Source organism: Sinocyclocheilus rhinocerous, unplaced genomic scaffold, assembly GCF_001515625.1.
Source record: "Sinocyclocheilus rhinocerous isolate Xijiao unplaced genomic scaffold, SAMN03320098_v1.1 scaffold1170, whole genome shotgun sequence".
Taxonomy (NCBI): Eukaryota; Metazoa; Chordata; class Actinopteri; order Cypriniformes; family Cyprinidae; genus Sinocyclocheilus; species Sinocyclocheilus rhinocerous.
Genome location: NW_015652163.1, coordinates 486,565 through 510,557, shown reverse-complemented (window position 1 = coordinate 510,557; position 23,993 = coordinate 486,565). Strand labels below are relative to the sequence as shown.

The following is a 23,993-nucleotide window of genomic DNA, read 5'->3' as shown; positions in this document are numbered from 1 at the left end:
CCAGACCAACTCGAGGTCATGACATTCTCCTCCCTCATTGTTGCACTGAGTATTTGTTCCCCTACCTTACTGCTCTGTAAGGCGACCCTGTAACCTGTAAGAATGCATATAGATCTCCTTTGAGACCCTCTTTCATCACATGATCCCACCAAAAATCTTGACTACTACATTAGTTAAAGCATATTAGCGAGTCTGTATGAATGGCTCAAGTGATAATAGGTTAATCCAAGCCTATATAGTAGGTGACAATGCAACACATTTGCTCTTGGATTATATTCAGTGATAATATGAAAAAGAATAGCTAAGGTTACTGTGGGAATCAAGCTATTGAAGTTTCTTGGATATATTTCAGTAATAATCTCTCACTCTAATTTTAGAATGCGTTTAATGGTTGTCAGCAGCTGTGTAACGCGATGTGGAGGAAGAATGGAAGGCTTAATATAATATCATTAAACTCGCTATAACTTACAGTCAGTGGGAAAGGAATTAACAGACTTTAAGGCTTAAGCTTTATGTGTCCATAGAGGAATCAAACAAAGTTAAATAAACATTTTCAGCTTTATAGAATAAAAAAATAAATTTGGTGACCCGCTTGCAATAGTTTACTAAACAAGTCTGATAATGCTTTTATCTTGCTTTCTCTTAATTATTTCCTGATTTATTTTATTTTTTCTAAGTTAATGTGACAGGTTCCACCAGCCTGCTATTAATATTATATTATATTATATTATATTATATTATATTATATTATATTATATTAATGATTTTTATTTCTCTTAGTTAATGTGAGAGGTTCCACCAGCCTGCTGTTAATTCTTACTTTTATATCGTCTGATTTTATATATTTCTCCCCACTCATTTTAGTCAAATGGAACTCATAAATATAGTCTTCTCATTCAGTCTTTTATATTCAATGTTATGATAATGGGAGATGTTCCCTGGGGATAGTAGAAGCCCCCTGAGTGTATGAAGATGATGAATTTTTGATGAGATGCCATGGTGTGGGCCTTTTTCTCAGATGGCACATTATGTCGTGCCACAGACACAGGGGTTCTCAGTCCAGACCTCCTGCAGAACTCAGCCATGACACCCCATCTGCCAAACAAGGACATTCAGAGGCTCAGGGACAGTACATGCACGCATACACTATTCAAATACTGAAAATTATGTGTACTGTAAATACACACTGGATGTGCAAATTTTCTTGTGTTACTCCAAAGCAGAGGATTGTTTTGCATCTCTGAGGTCTTAATTCAGCTCTGTCTCTCTGGCAAATGCATTTCCGTGTTAGATTAATTAATTCAGTTATTCCATGAATTTAATTTCACACATGTACAGTAGACAGACGTTGTGAGACAATATGAGGGTGAGAAGATATTAAGGTTTTGTCCATGGGGAATAGACAGAAATGGCATAGGACAAAAGAGAGAGAGTGTGTGTGTGTGTGTAATAGAGAGAGAGAGAGAAGCAGAAAGGAGAATAGAGACAGTCTGGTCTCTCAGAGGACTGTCTGGAATTGTGAATTGATTAATGCAAGTCAGATCCATTAGCTAATGAAGTCTGTCTGGTCAACAGTGCATTCTGTAGAGCAATTACTTCACCTCCATACCGCATCTTTTGACTTTGTTCCTTTACGGTATATTGCAAGGCTATTGCATCAATGATTGGCACAGTTTATTTGTTTTAATTAATTATTTAATGATTACTGTTGCATATTCTCAATATGTATGTAAGACTTAAGTGAACTGTCTGTAAGAAAACAAAGCTGTTTGAAGCAAAAGTACCTATAAATGTGACTAATATTGCCATCAAATATCTTATAAATAGCAAACTTTTGTGATTGGGATTTCATGGTGGCTTCAATTGCACTCCTCACATGATCGTTTTAATTACATTTACCATGATGATAGTCTGGTGGGTAAGTGTTGTCATAATGAATCAGTTTGTGTAAATGTTGTTAGCAGACAAATCTTCATTACTGCAGTCTTCAGAGTCACATGATCCTTTAGAAATCATTGTAACACACTCATTTGCTGCTCAAGAAACATTTATTATTATTATTATCAATGTTGAAAACAGTTGTGCTGATTAGTATTTTTGTGGCAACAGTGATACATTTTTGGTTACATTGTTTGAAAGTTCAATTTTTTTATTTGTTACATTATGAATGTGTTCACTGTCATTTTAAATCAATTTCATACATCCTTGCTGAATAAAAGTATTAATTTCTTAAGAAAAATTCTAATGACCCCAAACTTTGAATGGTAGTGTAGCCTATATATTTTCAATGTTGACAATGCTGTCTTATGGAGATGTGTTCTTTTTGAACTGGGCTGCGTTTCCCAAAAGCATCGTAAGCCTAAATTGATCGTAGCTCCATTGGTGACAATGGTTCTACGATCAACTTAAGCTTACGATGCTTTTGGGAAATGCAGCCCTGGCCAATAGTGGTTAGACAACACAAGAACTGAATTCCTCTACTCGTGCTTTTGAGTCAGAATGGATGTTTTTAGTGTGACATTTGACTTTTTGCCCTAACCCTTGATCTCCTGACTCAGATTTATCAGCAGGAAAGGCCTCAGTAAGAGTGTCAGTAGACCCATTGTTTAAGCAGATGTGAGCTCCCTGATTGTTTTCTGCTGTCATGTTTTGTCTGTTTTGGTTCGGGTTAGAGGCTTTTATAAGAGCAATATCAAATCATTCACTGGGCCCAAACATGTTTCTGTAGAGGCCTTTGACACTAATGATATTCGAGTGCATGAATACCATCATCATGAGGCCCTGGAGTCTCATCTGTGCATGTTTTAGTGACAATTTGTTATTATGGTGACAAATAATGTTTAAAACATGCTATTTACAATGTGAAAAATATAATTTAAACTAAAGCACATTCAAATATATAAAATCTGGTTATATTCACAGTAAGTCTGGATAACTGACTGTGATCACTCTTATGATCATTGACATTTTAATACAAGCCTCATATGAGCAAATATGCCAGAATTAAATGGCTCTTGTCATGCAACTACTTGCGCCACCTTCATGACAACCTGCAATTTTGTTTTATAGTATTCTATTAAAAATGTGCCAACTCTTCTTTTTAGACCTACAAACAAAACGCTAAATTTTCTTCTCAAATGGTTTGACTAAATGGACAGCCTCATACTGCCACCTGCTGCTACAAACCATTATAAGGAAATGACTGAAGAAAAGACTATGTGAGCTCTTTTTTGGTCTAAATTGAAGCACACACTGAGACACAGCCACACATTTCTATATAAAAGATAAACATAGGCTCTTTTGGTTTTTCACAAGTAAATTAATAACACTATTAGTGTCAAAAGTACCATGAAACTAGCATGTTATTTTGGACACGTATCATATTCATTGTATACACCATGGATATGGTAATTGCTCAGTATCATGGTATACTGTAAATCAAAATACTGTGCCATCTAAATAAATGTACAGAGTAGCAGACTATTAGACTTGGATGTGCTATTTTGTGACATTTTATTTTGATTTTATGATTTGTGTCTTTTAAATGACTGCTAATTTGCTATTTTTGATGATTGTTGCTGCCCCCTGCTGATGATACTTGCTATTCTAATGTTGCATTCCCATACAAGTCATGGCACTGCAGGCTGAGCTTACATTAAAATGATAAAATAATATTTATATATATAGAAAACTTATACTAAAGACAAGGAATATTATTATTGTCCATCAACACAGGTAATATTTGACATCTGTTTAAATTCTGCTTGGCTGTAGCTTTATAAATAAATCTAAACACCCTCCTAGTCGTAACAACATTTGCGTCATCTGCCCTCAAGGTCATCTGTTTTAATTTGATTCAGATGTGACTTCCCTTTGCAGTAATATTTTATTACTGTCACTAAACACTCACAGATACATTTCAGAGGGCCCTGACAAGATTTAAAGGGACAGTTCAGCCAAAAATGAATATCCTGTCATCATTTACATAAGGGCTGTCCACATCAAAGGCAATAACTATGAAGATAACTACAAAGGTTTTAATAATCATTCTAATTCTATGAGAATAGGAAAGTCCACACACCTCAACTGATAACGACAAAGAGGAACTATATTGTTGAAATCACTTTCAGATTTAAGGCCTATTTGTAACAAAAATTATAACTATAACGATGAATATATTACCGTCCACACAAGTGCACCATAGTGTTCTGTTTATTATAAATGTGAGCTGCAGATATGCCATCTGTTGCTTTAAATACTTGAGTTTTTAAGTTGGGTGAATTCTGATTGGCTGTCTGATTAGCTGGAAAGAAAATTATTCTGAAAGTGATTCCAACGATACTGTTTCTCTGTGTTGTTATCGTTGTAGCTGAGGTATGGACTTCCCTGTTCTCATATAATTAGAACAATTATTAAAATGTTATAGTTATTGTTATAGTTAATGTCCTAGTTGTGAACAGGCCTATTGTACTTCTGCTAAACGATAAAAACACTGACAGCCAATCAGAATCCTTGACTTTAGCGTGCTCACAGTAAATGTCTGTTGGTGTGAACGCAAATATAGTTATCATTAACGCTCTTGGTGTAAACGGCTCTTTACCTTCATGCCATTCCAAACCCTTATGACTCTTTTTTTGTGTGGAACACAAAAGCAGTTACCAGGCAGAATGTCCAGACTGCACAGCCATCCCTGGTCTCCATCCACTTTCATTATACAGAAATACAGCAGCTTGGACGTTCTGCTAAACGACTCCCTTTGTTTTTCACTCAAGAAATTAAGTCAAAATGGTTTGGAATGACATATCCTGACTAAATGAAAACGAAATTCATTTTTTTTGGGTGAACTACACTCTTAAAAATAAAGGTGCTTCAAAAGGTTCTTCAAGCGATGCCATAGAAGAACCATTTTTGGTTCCACAAAGAACCATTCAGTCAAAGGCTCTTTAAAGAACCATCTCTTTCTTACCTTTTTATAATCTGAAGAACCTTCTTTCGCCACAAAGAACCTTTTGTGAAACAGAAAGGTTCTTAATATGTTAAAGGTTCTTTATGGAACCATTTAGACAAAAAGGTTCTTCTATGGCATCGTGAAGCACCTTTATTTTTAAGAGTGTATCCCTTTAAATGAGTCTTCCCCACTGAGACAGCCACAATAATATCTTGATAAATAGCTGCCAGACCCCCTGGGCCACAGACCCAGTGTTCATATTTCATGTTTGCGCTGTAATAATACCCAAAGATGGAGGAGTGTACAACTGCAGTGCAAAACACATCTAAGAACTGAGGGTAGTGTGTCAGCCTCAGCGTCTTCGCCAGGCTAATTGTCAACTGATGAGCTTTGAGCAGCTTTAGGATTTAGAATGTATTATGAGGAGGGAGGAAGGGCAGCAAGAATACTGCCAGACAGCCGAGGACCAGGGTGGGGAGGATTGCATCGGCAAGAGAGACACACACACACACACACAGAAATAATAGGGCATGTGAATTAGCCAAAGTGGATGCAGCATCACTGAGAGGCGCAGAGTGTAAGTGAGGGAGTGAATGACAGCGAGGGACCAGAAGAATACGCATGTGTGATCAGCACAAACGGGAAGGGTGAGGAGCTAAGCAGAGGAGAGGCACGGCTGCTTCACTGACTTCAGGCGATCTCAGGGCTGGAGCCGTCCATCCTGCCTCGTGGAGGGCTGCCTCTCTAACCACACACCGCCGAGACACACACAGAGACTCAGAGGACCTGTGGTCATGGCAGACATAGGTAAGTGATTCAAATCTCTTTTTTGCAAATCCTCTTTGAGCTTCTGCTTCAAGTTGTTAACTGTAATACAAGGTGTAACTTTGAACATATACGCCATCTGCATCTAAAGGTCACACTTTCTTAGGTTCAGAGAAATCGAATGGTGATTAACCCTCCAGGTGAGCTGAACCCCATTGTTTAAGAGGTGTATCCTCAGCATGTAGGTGTTTAAATAAGGGCATGCTGGGAGCCAGACACCCAGAGTTAATGAGAGCCCCAGGGTATCCTCAACCCCGCCCAGCTCTCATACGCACTGCTGCTTTCCAGCCTGCCCTTTACAACTATAATGGAGAGGGCTTATATTGCAGGACATATCTATTGTGGATCACAGGGAGTGTGGGGAAGGGAAAGGTGTGATAGCCCTCCTCTATGTCTATTTTCATTCTGCTTACCAGGGATTATCGGGGTGATTACTTACAGAAGAGATACAGAATCGTCTCTCTCTTATTCTGGCACTGTTTGCTTCCTGTGCCCAGGAAATGACTGTCATAGTGTGCAAAGGGGAAAACTGCAGATAGTGTATGACCTGTAATGCTGTGTAGTATATACTATGGTTAAAAGGAATTCTTTTTCATTTATGTGTTTATCCACAGGCTGAACAACTCAGGCTGATTTTAACTTTAATATCACCATAAAATCAAAATTGACAGTCCTTATTTTTATGCAATTATAAACCATTTACCCGTACACATCATTAATTCTATGAAAAAACCCCCAAAAACATTAACTTTCGCTCTCTCTTGCAATGACAGCTCTTCTCTAATGACTTGTGCATCAGTGTAAGGACAGGACAATAATTCCCCCTCTCCAGCAACCTGTCGCTCAAGAAATAGCTGCAATTAGCAAACAACAACCATCCAATTAATTCCCAGTGAACCACATCAAGTCCCATCCTACATTTTTTCTTGTTCAAAAAGCCATTTCACTCAGATATATGTCAGAATAGGGATGACACACGATTGCAGTTTCTGTTTCATGTCGACTTGAAATCAATTGCGTTAAATGCTTCTAATTACAATTACTTTAAAAGTAAATGTTTGATGTAATCTAAAAGAAAAAGGGGGTAAATTAGCATGCACACATATCCAATATCAACCCAATAATAATTAAAAAATCCATGATATCATGATACAGACATTCAGTTTACTTCTTTATATTTTAGTCTAATAGTGTTCATGGGAAATTCACTGAATGCATGGATAAACTCAACTGTATCTGTAGTATAACGGAGATGGTTATGCATCATCATGAAAATGTCTTGTTAGTTTGAAATGTTGTGCGGCGGTTGGTGATGTAATGATTGTGTTTCAGAATCTCTCAGTGAGGCCATGAAAGCCATCAGTGTCAGCACAGAGCTGGTGGAGGAGGAGCTGAAGCCTCATCTGGATGTTCTACTCAACCTCCTATTAGAGAAGAGTGAGTTTACACCAAATAACTACCCCTCCATCTAATTACATATCTGTCAACCCGTCGTTACATAAACCTGTTTTTCATTCATATCTATACGTTTGTTTATTGCAACATCCAATCCTGGTGCCATGACCCTTAAGAGAACCGGTAAAAAAACACGATCACATGTGAAAATGACATCTGTTGTTGCCAGAAGCCCTACTGAGTGAGGGCACCATTTAGCTTGCACTCATTACACACTCATCCTGCTGTGAGCTGCTATTTGCCTCTGCCTACTTGAAGTACTCTGTGTGTGTGTGTGTGGGAAGACAATCCAATGTAGGGGGCAGCAGAGGGTCAGCTTAACTTCCTGCTAGCAGATTTGGGGCACAAGTAGGAGACAAGTAATCCGCATTTACATTTGAGAGAGGGAAGGCGAAGGAGAGAACAGGTTAATCTCATTAATCTTTCTCTCCTTTACTCCATTTCACTCCCCATCTTCTGCTCATTCTCGCAAATTAGTTTGCACCAGCTGTCCTTCTTGGCACATTCCTTGCGCTTTCGGATCTCAAGTGCATCTAAAAATGGAAACGCAGCCCCCGCAAAAAAACACAAAGTAGATGTTACCATGGCAGCTAGGCTTCCTCTGACAGCTTGACCTGCCACCGTGGCCCTTGTGGATATTTTCCTTGAGGAGAACATGCTTTAATGACAGATTTCCTCCTGCAAGTATCTCTGTCTCCGAAGCAGATCCTCATCTACCACTTTGAATTTGAACGGATTACTCTGAGGCCTCGGTGTCAAAGCATCTCTGAAGTGCGCGGAATAAAACCTGAGGGAGGAGATAAAAGAAAAAGTGAAGCAACAGGATGAGCTATCAGGAAGAAAGTGCTGTCTGAAATTGATTTGACATCAGTGAAAAATAGGGAAGCTTTGTTAAAGTGTTCAGTTGGTTTTATTCAGTGGTGATATTCTGTCTACAAAAACAGAGCGCACACCTGTAAGGAATTTTACCCAAATAAACACATGCATTTATTTATAGTGCATCAGTATATGAAATTACAAATATGCAAAGAAAATAATTCCATCAATTTCTATCCCCAGAGAAAGGAACAGCAGAGAAAATAGTGTCCAGTGGTGTTCTGCCCATACTTGCTCAAGTCCTGAGGAAGAAGAGTCCCCTCACCTCTCAAGTCACCTTACTGGTGGCAGAGATGGCCAGAGAAGGTAAATGAGATTTATAATACAGTCTGTTGCTTATATGGATATTTCTTTAACTTTGGCCACTTTTATATCTCAGGGGGAAATAAAAGGCCTTTGATTTTATTGCTTTACCTTTGTCCCAGACTCTATTTTACACTGTCAATCTATCATTCAAAAATATAAATTATTACATGAAAAACTATTATGGGGAGAGCGGGGCACAACCTAATACTTTATGACTTTCTCAGTTTGTGAAAATCCATATGGGCTTCAGAGTGTGATATACAGTATATATATTTTTCATAATTACGGTGTATACTTTTTTCTGTATTTACCCCAAAAGAATGGAAGTGAAATGTGTCAACATGACCATTTCTTGAAATAATAATTTCTGAACATTGAACATTAAATACCCTAATTAGTGAAATAAACATAGACCATTTCAATATTTATTGTGTGAAATGATTTATATCAATGAGGGACAGATATTTGTCTCACAGTAGTAGCGTTATTTACACAATAATGAACAATTTTGACCATAATACAATTTTTTGTAAAGCTGAATATTGTTGGCTCTGTTGTAAATTGCTTAAGTTCCTCATTTGTAAGTCACTTGGATAAAAGCATACAAATAAACATTAGACATGTAATATGTGAAGGAAACAAAGAGAAATTAAGGTAACTATTACTTTTGAACAGAATATTTTTATTGTGTCATTTCCAGTGAAAATAACGTTAGCCTTAGCAGTTAGCCTTAGCAAGACAAAGGAGTTTGTCATTCACAAAAAAGTAAAAAAATATAATTTCCATTAGTGTCATTTCCAACACAGAGTGTAATATACCATCTGAGATACAATACACCATTAAAAAAACATTCAGAGGGCCAAAAGTTCCTGTAATGAAACACCCACATATTTGTGTATCCAAGTATGAACCAGATGTCCTCACATTGACAATAAAACTTCCAGTGAAACCCTATAAACAGCTTGATAGAGGACTAATAATGTCTAAATGATCCATATTAGCATATGTGGTTCCGTGAAGAACCTTTAACATCCATGGAACCTTTCCATTGCACAGAAGGTTCTTTATGGTGGAAAAAGGTTCTTCAGATTTTTCTTCACTAGGAAAAAAATGGTTATTCTAATTACTGTTCACTGAAAGGTTTATTTGAGAACCCAGAATGGTTCTTCAGTGGCATCACTGCAACAAAAGAAAAAGACAATTTTGCAACCATTATTTTGTTTGTGTGTTTGTGTGCTAGCTGCTGTGAGGGAGCGCTGTATTGAAGCAGGTCTGGTGACCGCATTAGTGCCTTTACTGAACAGCCCAGACCAGGACCAGCTCCTGCACACAGGCCGAGCAATTGGACGTATCTGCTTTGAAAATGGTGAGTGCACTGGAGCAGGAAAATTGCAGTCTATCCAATCGTGTTTCTCACCAACAGTCTTGATGTGTCTCCAGTTGGTCGCACAATTCCGCTCAGCTTTTGTGCTTCTGTTTTAACACAGTTTGCTTTCTTACCACAGAGTTCATTTGAATAGTAAATGTCAGGATCTTGATTCAGTTTATCCTTCAACTTCTTGAACATGCAGTTCTCATGATATTATGGTTCACTGGTCCGCATTTGGTATTAAAACACTGTGTCTTTGAAGGGATTCTTGTCTTTATAAATCCTTGGATTGTCTTTCTCTTCTGTTGCCATCTCCTGGCCTAGTTTTCTCTGTCTTTGTGCTGAAAGGGAAATATTCTATGTTGAATTTCATATTCAAAAGATGGCTTAGTAGCCGTTCCTCAGGCTATCTTTGATCAGTCCTATAAGTAAAACATCCTACCTAACAAGATGCTTTAAACATAAAGTGATAATATAAACATTCTGCTTTTGTTTTGTTGAGGCTTAGCTTTCGACAGCCTATTCATATTGAGCATTCATTACACACATTCAGAATAAAATAAATTACTATTCATTCCCTGTGCTCCATTCTCCATTATATTCTCACATCTTCTATAGCTCTCAATGCCCATTCCTCTCTTGGCTGTCTGTGCTTGTGTGCCCACTCACCCGTCCTCCCCGTGTCTCTCTCTCTCAGCTGTCCAGCAGACGCAGCTGGTGGAGAATGGTGTAATCCCCAGGCTGGTGGCCATAATGCAGCAGTATCCTGAGAATGACCCACTGGTAAACGTCTGCCTGCTGGCACTCTGCAACCTTGCTGATGTGGGTAAGACAAAAATAGAGAGCAGTGAAGCCTTAAAATCATATATAATAAAAACAAAAAAGCTGACTGGACATTGCCACACTGAGTAGCGATCCACCAGTTTTAAAATTCTTGTTGATACCTACCTACATTACATACTTACTTTTATTTATTTATTCATTCAAAAACGAAATAAATAAAATAATACTAATATTAAAAAGTAAATAAATAAATGGTCATGTATTGATATTAAATCAATCGATATGATTGATTAAATAACAATACATGACCATTTATTTATTTACATTATTATTATTATTATTTACATAATAAATGGATAATATTTAAAAATAATTAAAAATAAAAATAAAACACTAAAAATCTAACAGGAATCATTTTAAATATCACAAGTGAATTTAGGCATAATAATGGACTACATGAAAAATGGATTTTCATTTTGAGATTTTCTAAAAATTTAACAATTTTATGACAAATGTAATTTAAATATAACAATAGGGGAAATGAGCATGCAAAATTACACAATATTGGTTAATATGTTTATACCGACATATTGTATATACAATAACCACTATACTACCAATATATTGTGCATCTGTAAGATTGATGCAGTCTTGTTTTTATAGCCACCTCATTCGCAATCATTCCTATTTGTAGAGCCATTCAAGTATTTTTCTTATAATATCTCTAATATCTAGTTACTGATTGTGATTTCTATCACTATGTTCAGATGCTGCACGAGAGGCCCTGGTGGAAGTGGGTGTAGCGGAGGTCTTGACCTATCAGCTGAAGCGGGCACCAGACGCAGAACGCCGGCATCTCATACTAGAGGTTCTTGGGTCACTGGGAGAGAGTGGTGAGCCGCATAATATTTAAACCAGATCTAAATGTGAGCCTGGATCATACAACATTATTCGTATAGCGTACTTTGGTTGAAATCTGGCCTCAGTCACTACTCTTGGTGATGATGTGAATGATGAAATCCCTGTGTGACTACGTGTTCATGTTTTTTAGATGTTCTGAAACTGCAGTTTGTGGAAGCAGGCGTGCCCGAGGCTCTCTCTGAAATGATTCGAACTCTTCAGGGTGGCTCTGACACACATGACCTCTGCAGCATAAAAGTGGCCTCAAACCTCATAGTGACCCTCCTACTGGGAGGTACGTCTCTCTCCATTATTTCACCACTATGGTCATATTACAATGGATTTTTCTATTTAGACTATTTCATTATGACTCCATCAGACTATCAACCTTAGACCATAACAGAGTCTAATGAAATATGTCAACAATGCAATGCAAGCATAGTGCTATTCTGAATTTTCTAGCATCATCTGCCTTTCCTTACAGATGAATCAATGCAGAAGTGTTTTGGGGAAGGGACGGGGATGGTTTATCAGGATGTTCTCTCCTGGATACAGTCAGCAAATACTGAGCTGCAGTTGTCAGGAGCCCTGGCCATTGCTAACTTTGCCAGAAATGGTGAGAAGATAAACATGGAGTTGTGGTGGAGTGTGATAAAGGTTTTTGTCTGACTTTATGACTCAGAATTTGTTGCAGTTTAAAATGACTGAAAATAGTTTTCTCTCTCTCTCTCTCTCATTTTTTCTTAGACAGCAACTGTGTGAAAATGTTGGATTTAGGAGTTGTTCCTCGTATTCTGGACCTGTTGGAGCAGCATGTAGCAGAGGGAGATGTATCTGTGCAGCACGCTGGCCTCAGTGCACTTAGAAATCTTGCCATTCCAGGTTCTACATTTCTTTTCAAAGTACCCTGCTGTTACATTTTTTTTGGGGGGTCTGTAAGATTTCTTAACCTTTAAGCTCACCAAGGCTATATTTATTTGACCAGAAATACAGTAAAAACAGTAATATTGTGAAATATTATAACAATTTTAAATTGTTAGTATATTTTAAAATGCAATTTATTCCTTTTATATCAAAGTTGCATTTTCAGCAGCCATCTTCATTGATTTGAAATAGAACTTTTAACAATGTTAAAGTCTTTACTGTCACTTTTGATCAATTTTATGTGTCTTGATGAATAGAAATATTCATTTCTTTAAAAGAAATCTTACTGACCCAACCCTTTGAATGACCACTACAACAGTGCCTTTTGCAAATACATATTTGAGAATTTTTTTTTGAGTTTCCTGTAAAAACAACATAGGTTTTCACCTGCATATAGTGTAGTTTAGTGCAAGGACAGGTTTGGATATTGGCCCCCAGTATGGGATGCAAGTGTGTAGGTGTTTCCGGCAGGATTCTTAACCAAATTGACCAGCAAGAGTTCCTCGGTCAGCCAAATTCACTAAAAAGAACATACTGGCTGTGCTAGTTCACCAGCTACCCAACTAGTACAGATTGGACGTTTTGCTTGTCTGTGGTTAGATCTGTCATCCTGCTCTCTCTGTTTTCCTGATGTAGCTTCCAATAAGGTGCGTATGTTGGAGGATGGAGTCACAGAGAGGATCAGGACCCTTCTGCGCTCCGACATGCCCCCCGTCCAGTTCAAACTGCTGGGCACTTTGCGCATGATGGTGGACGGCCAAGGTAATGATTCAAGAAAACTGCATTTATGTGAACTGTTAGGTCACAGATTAAAGAGATTAGTTTGCATAAACATGTCAAATTAACTCACATGCAAAGTCGCTTTAGAGAAAAGTGACTCTTAAATTCATACAATGAATGACTGAATAAGTGTGACAGTCCTAGTGGTAGTAAAAAAGCACATTCATTTGACTGTTGAAGAGGAGGACACGACAAACAACATGTTGTCATTTTTAGACAAAAGCTTTGCTAAACTATACAATTACCTGCCAAGTGACTATGATGGTTTAATTATGATATGAATTAACATTTCTCCTTACAACTTTAAACTGTTGTTCAAGAGGCTGTAATTTCCAGCCCTTCAGTGAAGTGTGTTATTTTAGACACCCTTGTATGCAGACAAAAGGCCTGCTAGGGCTTTGACACACTAAATTACTGTGCTCCAGTAATAATTTCCCTTAACAAAGGTTATCTGAGTAACTAAATACAGATATAAACAAACCCTAAAGTGCTGCCACGGTAGGGTACAACGGGGCTAAAGGCGCCTTTGATATTATTTTCATCTAAACCACTAGATGGCACAAAAACGTGGCGTAGCACTTTCCAAAACATTTGCTTTTCAAGATGCACGTGTTTATTTGTCTGATCTTTGACGCGATCGCAAGCAGCAGTGCAAAGTTGATTTTGTGCTTACTTGATCTATTATTTTATGTTTTTTTAAAATGTTTTAAAAGATTTAAGTAGCAAATAAGAATCGCTAAAATTAATGCATATATTTTGAGACAAAGGTCTTTATGATTTTCAGTTTTGTTTAAGATAATTAAAGCAACAGTTTTTAAATAATGAAAGAATATGTAAAAGTATGGTATTTGGGGTTAAAAGTGCCCCTGCTGTTGGGGCTAAAGGTGCACAGTAATTAACATGATAATTAATAGATGGCTGACTTTTCCATTTCTTGACATGACATGGTTAGATTCAGATGATAAATATAATATATTATGTTGGGTGTCCATATTAGAGATAATCCCCATGTTTAGAATGAAACCATCATATTTAAAAACATGATATTAATCATATCATATAATAAAATATAATTTGTTGTTACTACTGTAAATATATATTCAATTATTATTGGATCTCCTTCAATACTTTCAGAATCTTTACTTATTAAAATGATTTTGTTTCTGTATTTTAAAATATATTTTTTATATTAACATATTTTAATGACAGTATATTTATTGAACAAAAATGTATTCTTTTATTTTTCAAAATAAGCAGAAAATAGTACAAACTTTGCTAAAGTGATTGTTTTGAACAAGTATCAACTTTGACATTATTTTAAAAAACATTTATATAAACATACCCTGTGTAGGGGGTAAAAGGCCCCTCTTGCCACCTCATACATTTATAAGATTTTTAAACAGAATTAACAACTTGAATGATTTATTTTTACACAAAATCTGTTGCTCCATTAATGTTCAATACAACGTATATATTTTTTTCTGCAATTATACATTTTAGGCGCAGTGAATAGCACATTTTTTCTTAAGGTGGGCCTTTAGCCCCATTGTACCCTATCTCTTTATTATTTGTGTATTAATGTATCAACAGTTATTTTTAGCATATTTTCTCTCTTCATTTCTACTGTACTCTTCCTCCCCCCTCCTCTCGTAGAGGAAGCAGCTTCAGTTTTAGGGAAGGATGAGGTTCTGTTAGCACGGGTGATGGAGTGGTGCGAGGCTAAAGATCACGCTGGTGTCAGAGGCGAGGCCAACCGTCTTTTAGCAGCTCTCATAAGACACAGCCGAAACCCTGTGAGTTTCAGACAAACACAGTATGTGTAACTATAGTCAGATAAACTGTTTATCTAAAATATCCCCCTCTGTTGTCTTTAAAGGAAGTCATCCACACTGTCATTAAAGCAGATGGAGTCCAACATCTCATCTCAATGGCAACCAGTGAGCACGTCATCATGCAGAATGAGGCTTTAGTCGCTTTGGCCATTGCTTCTGCAATAGACATCGGTAAGAATTTTGCTGTGTCTCCATTCAAATGACATACTATACATGTACTTTCCTGTCTAGGGAATTTTAGGTATTTTTAAGGTTATTTTGTCATCCAACAACTTTCTGCAGGTTACATTGTTACACCAGTAGGTGTTGGCAGGTTACTGTGATAATGAGTGAGTCATTGAGTTATTCATTAAACCAATTCATTCAAAAACACAGCTTCATTCAAGACAGAAATACCACTCCTGTGGCTGTATTCAAAATCACAATTTTTTGTCATTGTCATGTGAACTACAGCATCAGTTGCGTTGCTTTCCTGCCATCCCCTCCAGTTGCTTCATGGGATTTGGAATACAGTACTACCTTTCTCATCATTTTCGCCTACTATATAATAGGAAAGTATGTATTTTTGGATGCAGCCTGTGTGTGCTGGTTGGAGACACGCGAGTTCATTCTGTTGTGGTTTTGTTTGGAACTATTTTTGTTGGTGGGGCAAAAAAAAGATTAATTAAGTAACTGACAATATTGTGTCTAAAATGTCAGTTACTTAATATTAACTTTTGTTTATTGAACTGTTGTATAAACATTCACAATCAGGACAGCTGAATGAGAAAGCAGAGTTTTGTGTATGATTACAGAACATTCTTGAAGCAACTGAACTTAATTTTCCAAGGCCTTGGAATAGGGATGCACGATAAATCGAAATGACATTCGATTAATCGTGCAGCCCTACCTCGGAAAATCAGTCTATAACAATCATTTATCAACAAAACGGTGCAGGAATGATTAATAGATTCAAAATGAAAACTGTCACACATTTTATTTTGACAGTTTTACAGCTCAAATCCTTAATGGACTTTTACTGAAAATATCTTCTTTTAAGTGATAAAAAAAACAGTTTCATATTTCTGCTTTAAAAATCTGTTATATTCTAAGTGCTAAGGCAATATCACACTTGCAGTTGCATGTACTGTAACCAAGATCTGTTAACTAATGAGTCAAAATAATTTTCTTATTTTGACACAATAAGTTGTGCTTCCTTTCAAAAGCTAATTTTCTCAGCGATTGAGGTGTTCTGTTGTTGGATGTAATAATGAACAGCAGTCTCATTTACTCCCGACATCTGAGCTGCTGAACTCGTAGTGGATTACATTTGTTTCTGAAGGGAATGCACCCCGATCTACATAAATGCGTCTATGTTCGCGCGAATCATTCATGATCCAGCCTAGTCTCCAGAGAAAGTGAGTATAATGTTTTTTATTAATCTTTGCAAATCGCCTTTCCTAATAATGTGCTAATTAGCAAGTTTCACAATGAATGCGGCTAAAGTAAACAGTCTCTATGAGAGCAGCTTGGAAGAGAGGGGCGGGGTCAGCAGAACTCATTAACATTTGAAGGAAAATGCTACAAAAACGACTTGATCTGAAAAGAGCTGTTTTTTACACTACCATTGAGAAATTTTAACCAAACTATGTTACATACTTTTCAATAAGACCCCAAAGAATAATATCAACTTGTGGAAAATGGGCATCCTATGACCCCTTTAATACAAGGTATAATTTATGAGATTAACAGTCTTTTGCATGTGGGTTGCTCACTGAACTCCTTGTGTAATGTGGTCCCCACATACATACCATGTCTAATCTTGGTATATCCGTTTCTTCTGTGCAGAGGCAGTGCAAGAACCATTTCGGGATGCAGATCTCCTTCCCACCTTGCAGAAGATGCTAGATGACCCTGTTGTGGCCGTGGAGGTCAAATTCAGTGCTTTAGGCCTCATCTGCAGCCTTGCCAACTCTAGTCAGTACCACTAAATGACACACTGTGAAACTGCCAAAGATTGTTTTCTGACAGTCCTGTATTAGATTAGTACTTACTTACTAACTAATCAAACTCTCTGTGAAAATTTAAATGACAAGATTCTGTGAGCCCTAGTTTTGAACTAAATTATGTATTACTCTATACCCTCTTCTTCTTCCCCTGCAGGCATGTTACGGGAGCAGATAACGTCTCTAAACCTGAGGGACACCCTGTCCAAACTGTCCACTCACACCAGCACAAAGCTGGCTAAGCAGGCCGACACGGTGATGGCTGTTCTTTCTGAGACCGCTTAGACTTGCATAGTCATCTTCCAGACACACTTACAGATATCCTTATGGGGATATTTTCTGACATTTCATCCCCATAAGGATAGTGAAACACACACACACACACAGTTACTCCATCTAGCTTGGCATGTAGTCAGACCAAAGCAATACATATTTACCTAACTCACTTCGGAGACATGTGGTGCGATTTAATCATCTAAAGTAGGAGGAAGTCAGTTTGTCCATAATAGATGTCATTTGTTGTCAGTTGTCCCAGGAACAGGAACTTTTGGGAGACAGACTATCCATCAGGCATCAGTAATTAACCTGCTACCCTCCGAAACAAGTGTTCAAGTGTTCAGTGGAAAATAACTTCGTAAATATCTGCATACAAACATGCAATTATACTCTCCATGGACTTCCATTATAAGAGCACTAGATCTAGCGAAGCCGCTGTATCTATCTATGAGCTTGCTGTCTATCCATGGAAATAAAAATAATAACAAATGTTGCATACCAATGTACTGCACTGCTCTTAATATGAGTAGTGTTATATTTGTCTTGTGGTTTCTTTTATCAGACTACATTAACACTGCTGAAGTGATATTTCATCTTAAAGTTATATAATGTTGAATGTAAAATATATATTGTTAGGAAAGAGTATGTCTTGGGTTGTCTATTTTCATATCATAGCTGGCCTTACTACTTTAGTTTTCTGGTGTAGGGCTTTTTAATGCAGATTATTTGATCATGTTGATCATTTATTTCTAGCTAGCCATGAGCACAAAACTGAATCTCCATATCATGAAAGCAATAGCCAGAAACATATCAAGAAGAGTTCTTGAGCTTCCTTAGTCTAAATAAAAAAGCAATCATCATTGATAACTCTAGCAGTGTTGTGTAAATGCTGTTGTTGTGTTTGCATCTTTATATCCATGTCTTAAAAATTGTTTGCTCAGTTTCTGTCAAGGTCAGACTCCAGACGATCGACAAAACAGAGCAATTTTAGTGAATACTGTGTCAGCGGAAGTAATGTTTTGAACCATGTCTGTGAGTGTGTCGCTTGTATATTTCCAGAGACAAATGACCTGAGGGCAACGACAGACTTTTCAGAGTTAACAAGCTGAATGTGCGAGGTGGCTCGGCCGTGGCCAATTAGAAGGCTTCATGCAGCACTGAAGATCACCAGGTTCTTCATAGCTTGACAAATAGCACAATCTCTGTCCGTCCTCCATAGCTGAGCTAATGGGTGTTGATTACATTTTTAAATAAATAGACTATTTTTGTGTGTAAAGTGTACGGTTTACCAGAACAGCTTGTATCTGGCAATAAAGTGAAAATAAAGTGAGATTGCCCGTTTTTATACTGTGATGTTAAGGCTGCGGAAAAAAAAACATCAATATTGTGCAATATTATTTCAATTTAAAAATAATGGTTTTCTATTTTAATACACTTTATAATATAAATTATTCAAGTGAAGGCAAAGCTGAATTTTCATCATCCATTACCGAGTAGACACGCCCCTTATTGCTGATTGGCTACAAGTTTGTTTTGCTATTCGGCCCGAATCAGTTTTCTAAAGTGTTTTTGAAAAATCACATACCCTGCCTTTAACACTTGTTTGCAGCACTACTCTTTTCATTGGCCCTAGGGAGCAAACCTTCATTACCTTAATAAAGAAAAAGATGGGAAATGAGTTCAGTAATTATCACTTTGCTGTTTAATTTCATGCCAATTACTATCTACAATCTGATTATTTGCCATTCATGGTAGCCTAATATTTTAATTAACTTGTGTAATGAAGTCAGAGTACCAGTTACAGTGTTTCTATTTCTTTTTCCATTGTTAAAGCGCTTTGTTTGATGTATAAACTGCGTAATATTCAGACAGCCATTTCTTTACTCTCATTTGACGAATGTTTTTCTGTGTACATGTTTGCATTAAACAAACGGTGGGCATGTTTTGCAGAAGCTGTGCCGAGTGAAACATATGGGTAGTCTCCGCAGGAGATTGGTACAACAGGCCACATGCCTAGAGTTCATCCACTCTCATCTGTCCACATTACACAAGCCACAGCACCCAGCTGAGCCTAATCAGTGTGTCCCTCCATCATCCACTGAGTGGACATCCACCTCCTACATCACAACAATAAAAAACCTCACCATAGTATGAAAAAAATACTATGGAAGTCAATGGCTACCAGCAACTGTTTGGTTACTAGCATTCTTCAAAATATCTTCTTTTGTGCTCAACAGAAAGAAGAAACTCATACTGATTTGAAACAAGATGAGTAAATGATAACAGTGCGGTCACATTTACTGTTGCTCAGTGAAATTTCAAAGGTGACATCTAGTCATAGCAATAGGAATCCGCATGATGATGGGAATTCCAGCTCTTTTTAGTGAGCCATATCATTTGGCTCAGTTTATTAATAAGATTCTTTCTTTTATATTTGAGCTAAATTTGACCTACAACTGGTATGAGTACAAACACTTCAGTCATTCAATTTAATATATTAAAATGTATAATTTCCGAAATACCATCATTTTTTAACTATCCAAAGCACAATAATTCCAAACAAATCAAAACGGAACACGGTGTGCCATATAACAAATAAAAAAATATATATATTATAATGTGCAAAACAGCATTATCCAACATTTCTGGATGTATCTATTAACAGTAAAGTTTTATGACATTGTCTTGTATGTGCGTATGAATAATCAGAGGCATTAGGAGAATGCTATGACTGGTGGTACACACACATACACATCAATACAAGGTTCAGTTGCTGCATTGAATGCATGTAGTTAAGCATTGTGGCAAAAATATTGTCCTATTATTCTGTCTTGTATTAATTTACCAACCAGTTAATCAATTAATCAATAAAAAAGATTCTCAGATTTCACTTATGTTCAAGCAGGTCATACAAATTTGCCACACTGACCATTAGAAAGCTGCATGGTTTGTGAGTGACTTCTGTGTGAACATGTTTATACATCACTATGCTGTTGACAATTGACAATGCCATTATGGCCACAACATTATGCTGCGACTGCACCTATTGGTTGGCATTTTTAAATATTTTAAAATATTACATTCTGATAAATTATAAAAAATTATAATATTAAAACCTCAAACAGTTTGTTATAACAGGTTACACTGCAATCCCGCAGTAATAAACCTTTTATAGACATACTTTAAATTGCAACACAGTTTTTAAATTTACAGAGCTGGTACCGGGTACACCTTAACAGGAATTACCAGGTAATATAAGTGGAGACCAAATATTGATTCTTAACATCAAAAGTGAGATATGAACATGCTGATTTATATTCATTGAAGGAAGGCAGCTGGGCTGGTTTTCCTATCCTTGTGGTTCATTAGAGAACCGCAGCTGTGACACGGTTGTAATGTCACGGTTGTAATCGGTCATTGCTGTATCTGAAGCATTACAAACACCCAAAACCACACAGAACAGGTCTGAATGAATACTGCACAGCTCATTCCAGGAATGCTGCAAAGACTGTAATGTCAGAATCTATGTATCTCAGCAAGATCATTATATGTCTTTAATCTACAACTTAAAAATTTACAGAGCTGGTACCGGGTACACCTTAACAGGAATTACCAGGTAATATAAGTGGAGACCAAATATTGATTCTTAACATCAAAAGTGAGATATGAACATGCTGATTTATATTCATTGAAGGAAGGCAGCTGGGCTGGTTTTCCTATCCTTGTGGTTCATTAGAGAACCGCAGCTGTGACACGGTTGTAATGTCACGGTTGTAATCGGTCATTGCTGTATCTGAAGCATTACAAACACCAAAAACCACACAGAACAGGTCTGAATGAATACTGCACAGCTCATTCCAGGAATGCTGCAAAGACTATAATGTCAGAATCTATGTATCTCAGCAAGATCATTATATGTCTTTAATCTACAACTTAATCGATGCTTGCTGTTGTGGAACATTACAGCATGAACTTTACAGATTACAGATCATGTAGAGGTTAATCTGCTGATCCTTCAGCGTTACCAACCTCAACAAGAAAGCAAAATTCATGAAGGAGAGAGAAAAACAAAAAATGACACTTTGATCTGTGGTTGTGGATCAATCCATTGGATCGGCACATCTAATCTCTACTGGGTTTGTAAAAAAAAAAGTCAGATTTATGGCTTTCATAATCTCCTGCAAACTGACAGTTATGTACAATGGCATCAGACTTCTTCATATGTACTGCAGTACAAATGCTTTAATTTTTTTCTGCTGTTTCAGCGTCTGATTGAATAAACTGCAGTTTAGCTATTGCAAAAATGATCCTTTGCTTAAATGGTGAACTAATACATTTTAAATTAGTTTGACTTCACAAAACCAGAAGCACACGTCTACAATGTTTCTGAAACCGAATCATTATGGAGCATTGGCACTGACTCAATTGATCTAAGGGTCGGTATTGACACTTTAACATCCAAAGGTGAGAATGTAAATATGCCGGTGTGGGTGTGACTGGAGTTCAGGTAGGTGTGTGTACAGTAGACAGGAACAAGTGCTCCGGGGAAGAGACAGGGAACAATAGTGCCCTTTGGAACAGCCATAACTCATGCTTGAAGGACTATCTTTCATAAGAGAAAGTTCGGAGTCCCATTAAAGGACACCAGAGACAGGCACAAAAAACTCACCCAGGACCACCAAAGCACTGATCTCAGCTATGCCAGGTCAGTACAAAATGATCATGATCAATGTAAATGATTATTTATCAAAAGGAGAAAATTAAGTGACAGTCCGTATAATATTTAGCTGTGTTTTACCACTGGGCCTGATTTAAGTATTAATTTTGGCGCTCCATTCTGAATAATATAGATTCAGTATAAATGTGATGATTATGTTGATACTTAAAAATGTGGATTTAAGTGCTACACACCTTCTGTTCATTTACATATAACTGCACTTAAGTTTGTGCACTTAAGTACAAAGATCAACAATTGAACATTTTATTGTGCAAATTATGGGTCAAGTGTGTTTTAATGTGTTTTCTCCTGCTTGCCTATAGAATTCTTGTGCACAAAATATATATTTATACATAAATATATTGAATGATAAAGGTGTATAATCAACTTCCTTTTTAATACATCTGTATTAAATTGTTACCCATTTTGTAAACATGCCTATTATTTTGAGCATTTTTTGGGACTCTTTCTCTTGTAAAAAGTACATTTTCTCATACTGAGTCACTGAATGGCTGTCAGCAGTTTCTTTGTTTATTAGACACAGCTACATTGCTTAACCTTGTTCCTATCTTTTGCCCTTCATTGCCGGGCCAGCAGTGTTTTCTTATCAACAATGCAGCTCAGAATGCCCTCTCTGAGCATGTTGCGGCTTTTTTCTACATCTTACAGAGCAGAATTTGAAACTCTCTGTAAATAAGGTCAGATCACCCATTTTGCCGCAGCACAGCTTGGTATTGTGATGTTGTTCTATAATGTGAGTTGTCAATAAACCTTCAAAATTGTGTCAGCAGCACAAGCAAAGCCCAATTTCATTTTGACAAATGGATACATTAATAGTAGCCACATCCATCTTTAACACTCTGACAAAAGGAAGCATCAATCCTCATACAACACTGATGATTGGTGTCCACTGCTTTGTGGCTTGTTCTTTCTCTTGGTCCATTTCTGTATTTAATCTGTGTGCTTATGGCCACACCCTTGTCCAGATGTTGAGTTTTAGGGATTCTCTCCCTCTGCACAGATAGATAGATAGATAGACAGACAGACAGACAGACAGACAGATAGATAGACAGACAGACAGACAGACAGACAGATAGATAGACAGACAGACAGACAGACAGACAGATAGATAGACAGACAGACAGACAGACAGACAGATAGATAGACAGACAGACAGACAGACAGACAGATAGATAGACAGACAGACAGACAGACAGAGACATAGATAGATAGATAGACAGACAGACAGACATAGATAGAGATAGACAGACAGACATAGATAGACAGACAGACAGACAGACTTCTAATCTACACTATTGCATTGTTATGAAGGTGACGTTTTATTGTAGGGTAACATTTACATAGAAAGCTCTAAAAATATTTTAAAAAGGGTGCTAAATTATATTTCCTCTGTTAACTAGAGCACCCAGAAAACCAGTGATATGAACTGGTGAATGAACAGCTGAATGAACTGTCTGCCCGCAAATGACTCTCAGAGGGATCAGTGTTCATTCACACTTCACTGTTGTGATCCCATGCTAGTGTGTGTACATATAGAGAGTCAATACATAATATCATGGTATCACAATAAAAGAAGAGTCATCTCATCCCCATTGAGAAATGTTGTTTCCATAGCAACAGGGGGAGAATGATGGTTAAGCCAGACAGACCTCGAGAGGGAGTGGCACTTCTTTATAAAGAAAGAGGTGAAAGACAGAAACACATTTCCACTGTGAATGTGAGGGCATTTCAAGGCCTTTCAAGGGAGCGAGTAAGGGAGGGAGAGTTAATTTGGCCGTCCATCCATTGATTTCCTTCACATTCATTCAAGTGTTTCCCCTTTATTTTCTGTCAGATGCATGAAGTGGCATCAACGCCGGCGGCTTAACCACCGCTGCACCTCCTCATCTCCATATTCTCCTCCTCCTCTCAGCATCCAATCTCCTTCAGCCCTCCACCACATCACACATGTAGTCTTTCCCCACAACACCCACACAAACACAGGCACACACATTCC

General features: G+C 37.3%; 1 protein-coding gene across 1 annotated transcript; it reads left to right on the top strand.

The window, feature by feature from the left end:
• Window positions 1–5,388: 5,388 nt before the first annotated feature.
• On the top strand, window positions 5,389–18,653 carry LOC107713893 (rap1 GTPase-GDP dissociation stimulator 1-like). Its single transcript, XM_016519541.1, has 14 exons — window positions 5,389–5,755; window positions 7,106–7,210; window positions 8,288–8,410; window positions 9,651–9,776; window positions 10,477–10,605; window positions 11,330–11,455; window positions 11,614–11,757; window positions 11,947–12,078; window positions 12,210–12,344; window positions 13,023–13,148; window positions 14,820–14,959; window positions 15,043–15,169; window positions 16,826–16,954; window positions 17,141–18,653. The coding sequence occupies exons 1-14, from the start codon at window positions 5,743–5,745 to the stop codon at window positions 17,266–17,268; spliced, it is 1,683 nt and encodes a 560-aa protein (XP_016375027.1). The 5' UTR covers window positions 5,389–5,742; the 3' UTR covers window positions 17,269–18,653.
• Window positions 18,654–23,993: the final 5,340 nt, after the last annotated feature.

What these genes read in the sequence shown, in the direction of transcription:
- LOC107713893 (XM_016519541.1), top strand. An exon ending in TGCTAACTTTGCCAGAAATG is followed by an intron (nt 12,079 to 12,209) that starts GTGAGAAGATAA and finishes ATTTTTTCTTAG; the next exon opens with ACAGCAACTGTGTGAAAATG. An exon ending in TAGAAATCTTGCCATTCCAG is followed by an intron (nt 12,345 to 13,022) that starts GTTCTACATTTC and finishes TTCCTGATGTAG; the next exon opens with CTTCCAATAAGGTGCGTATG.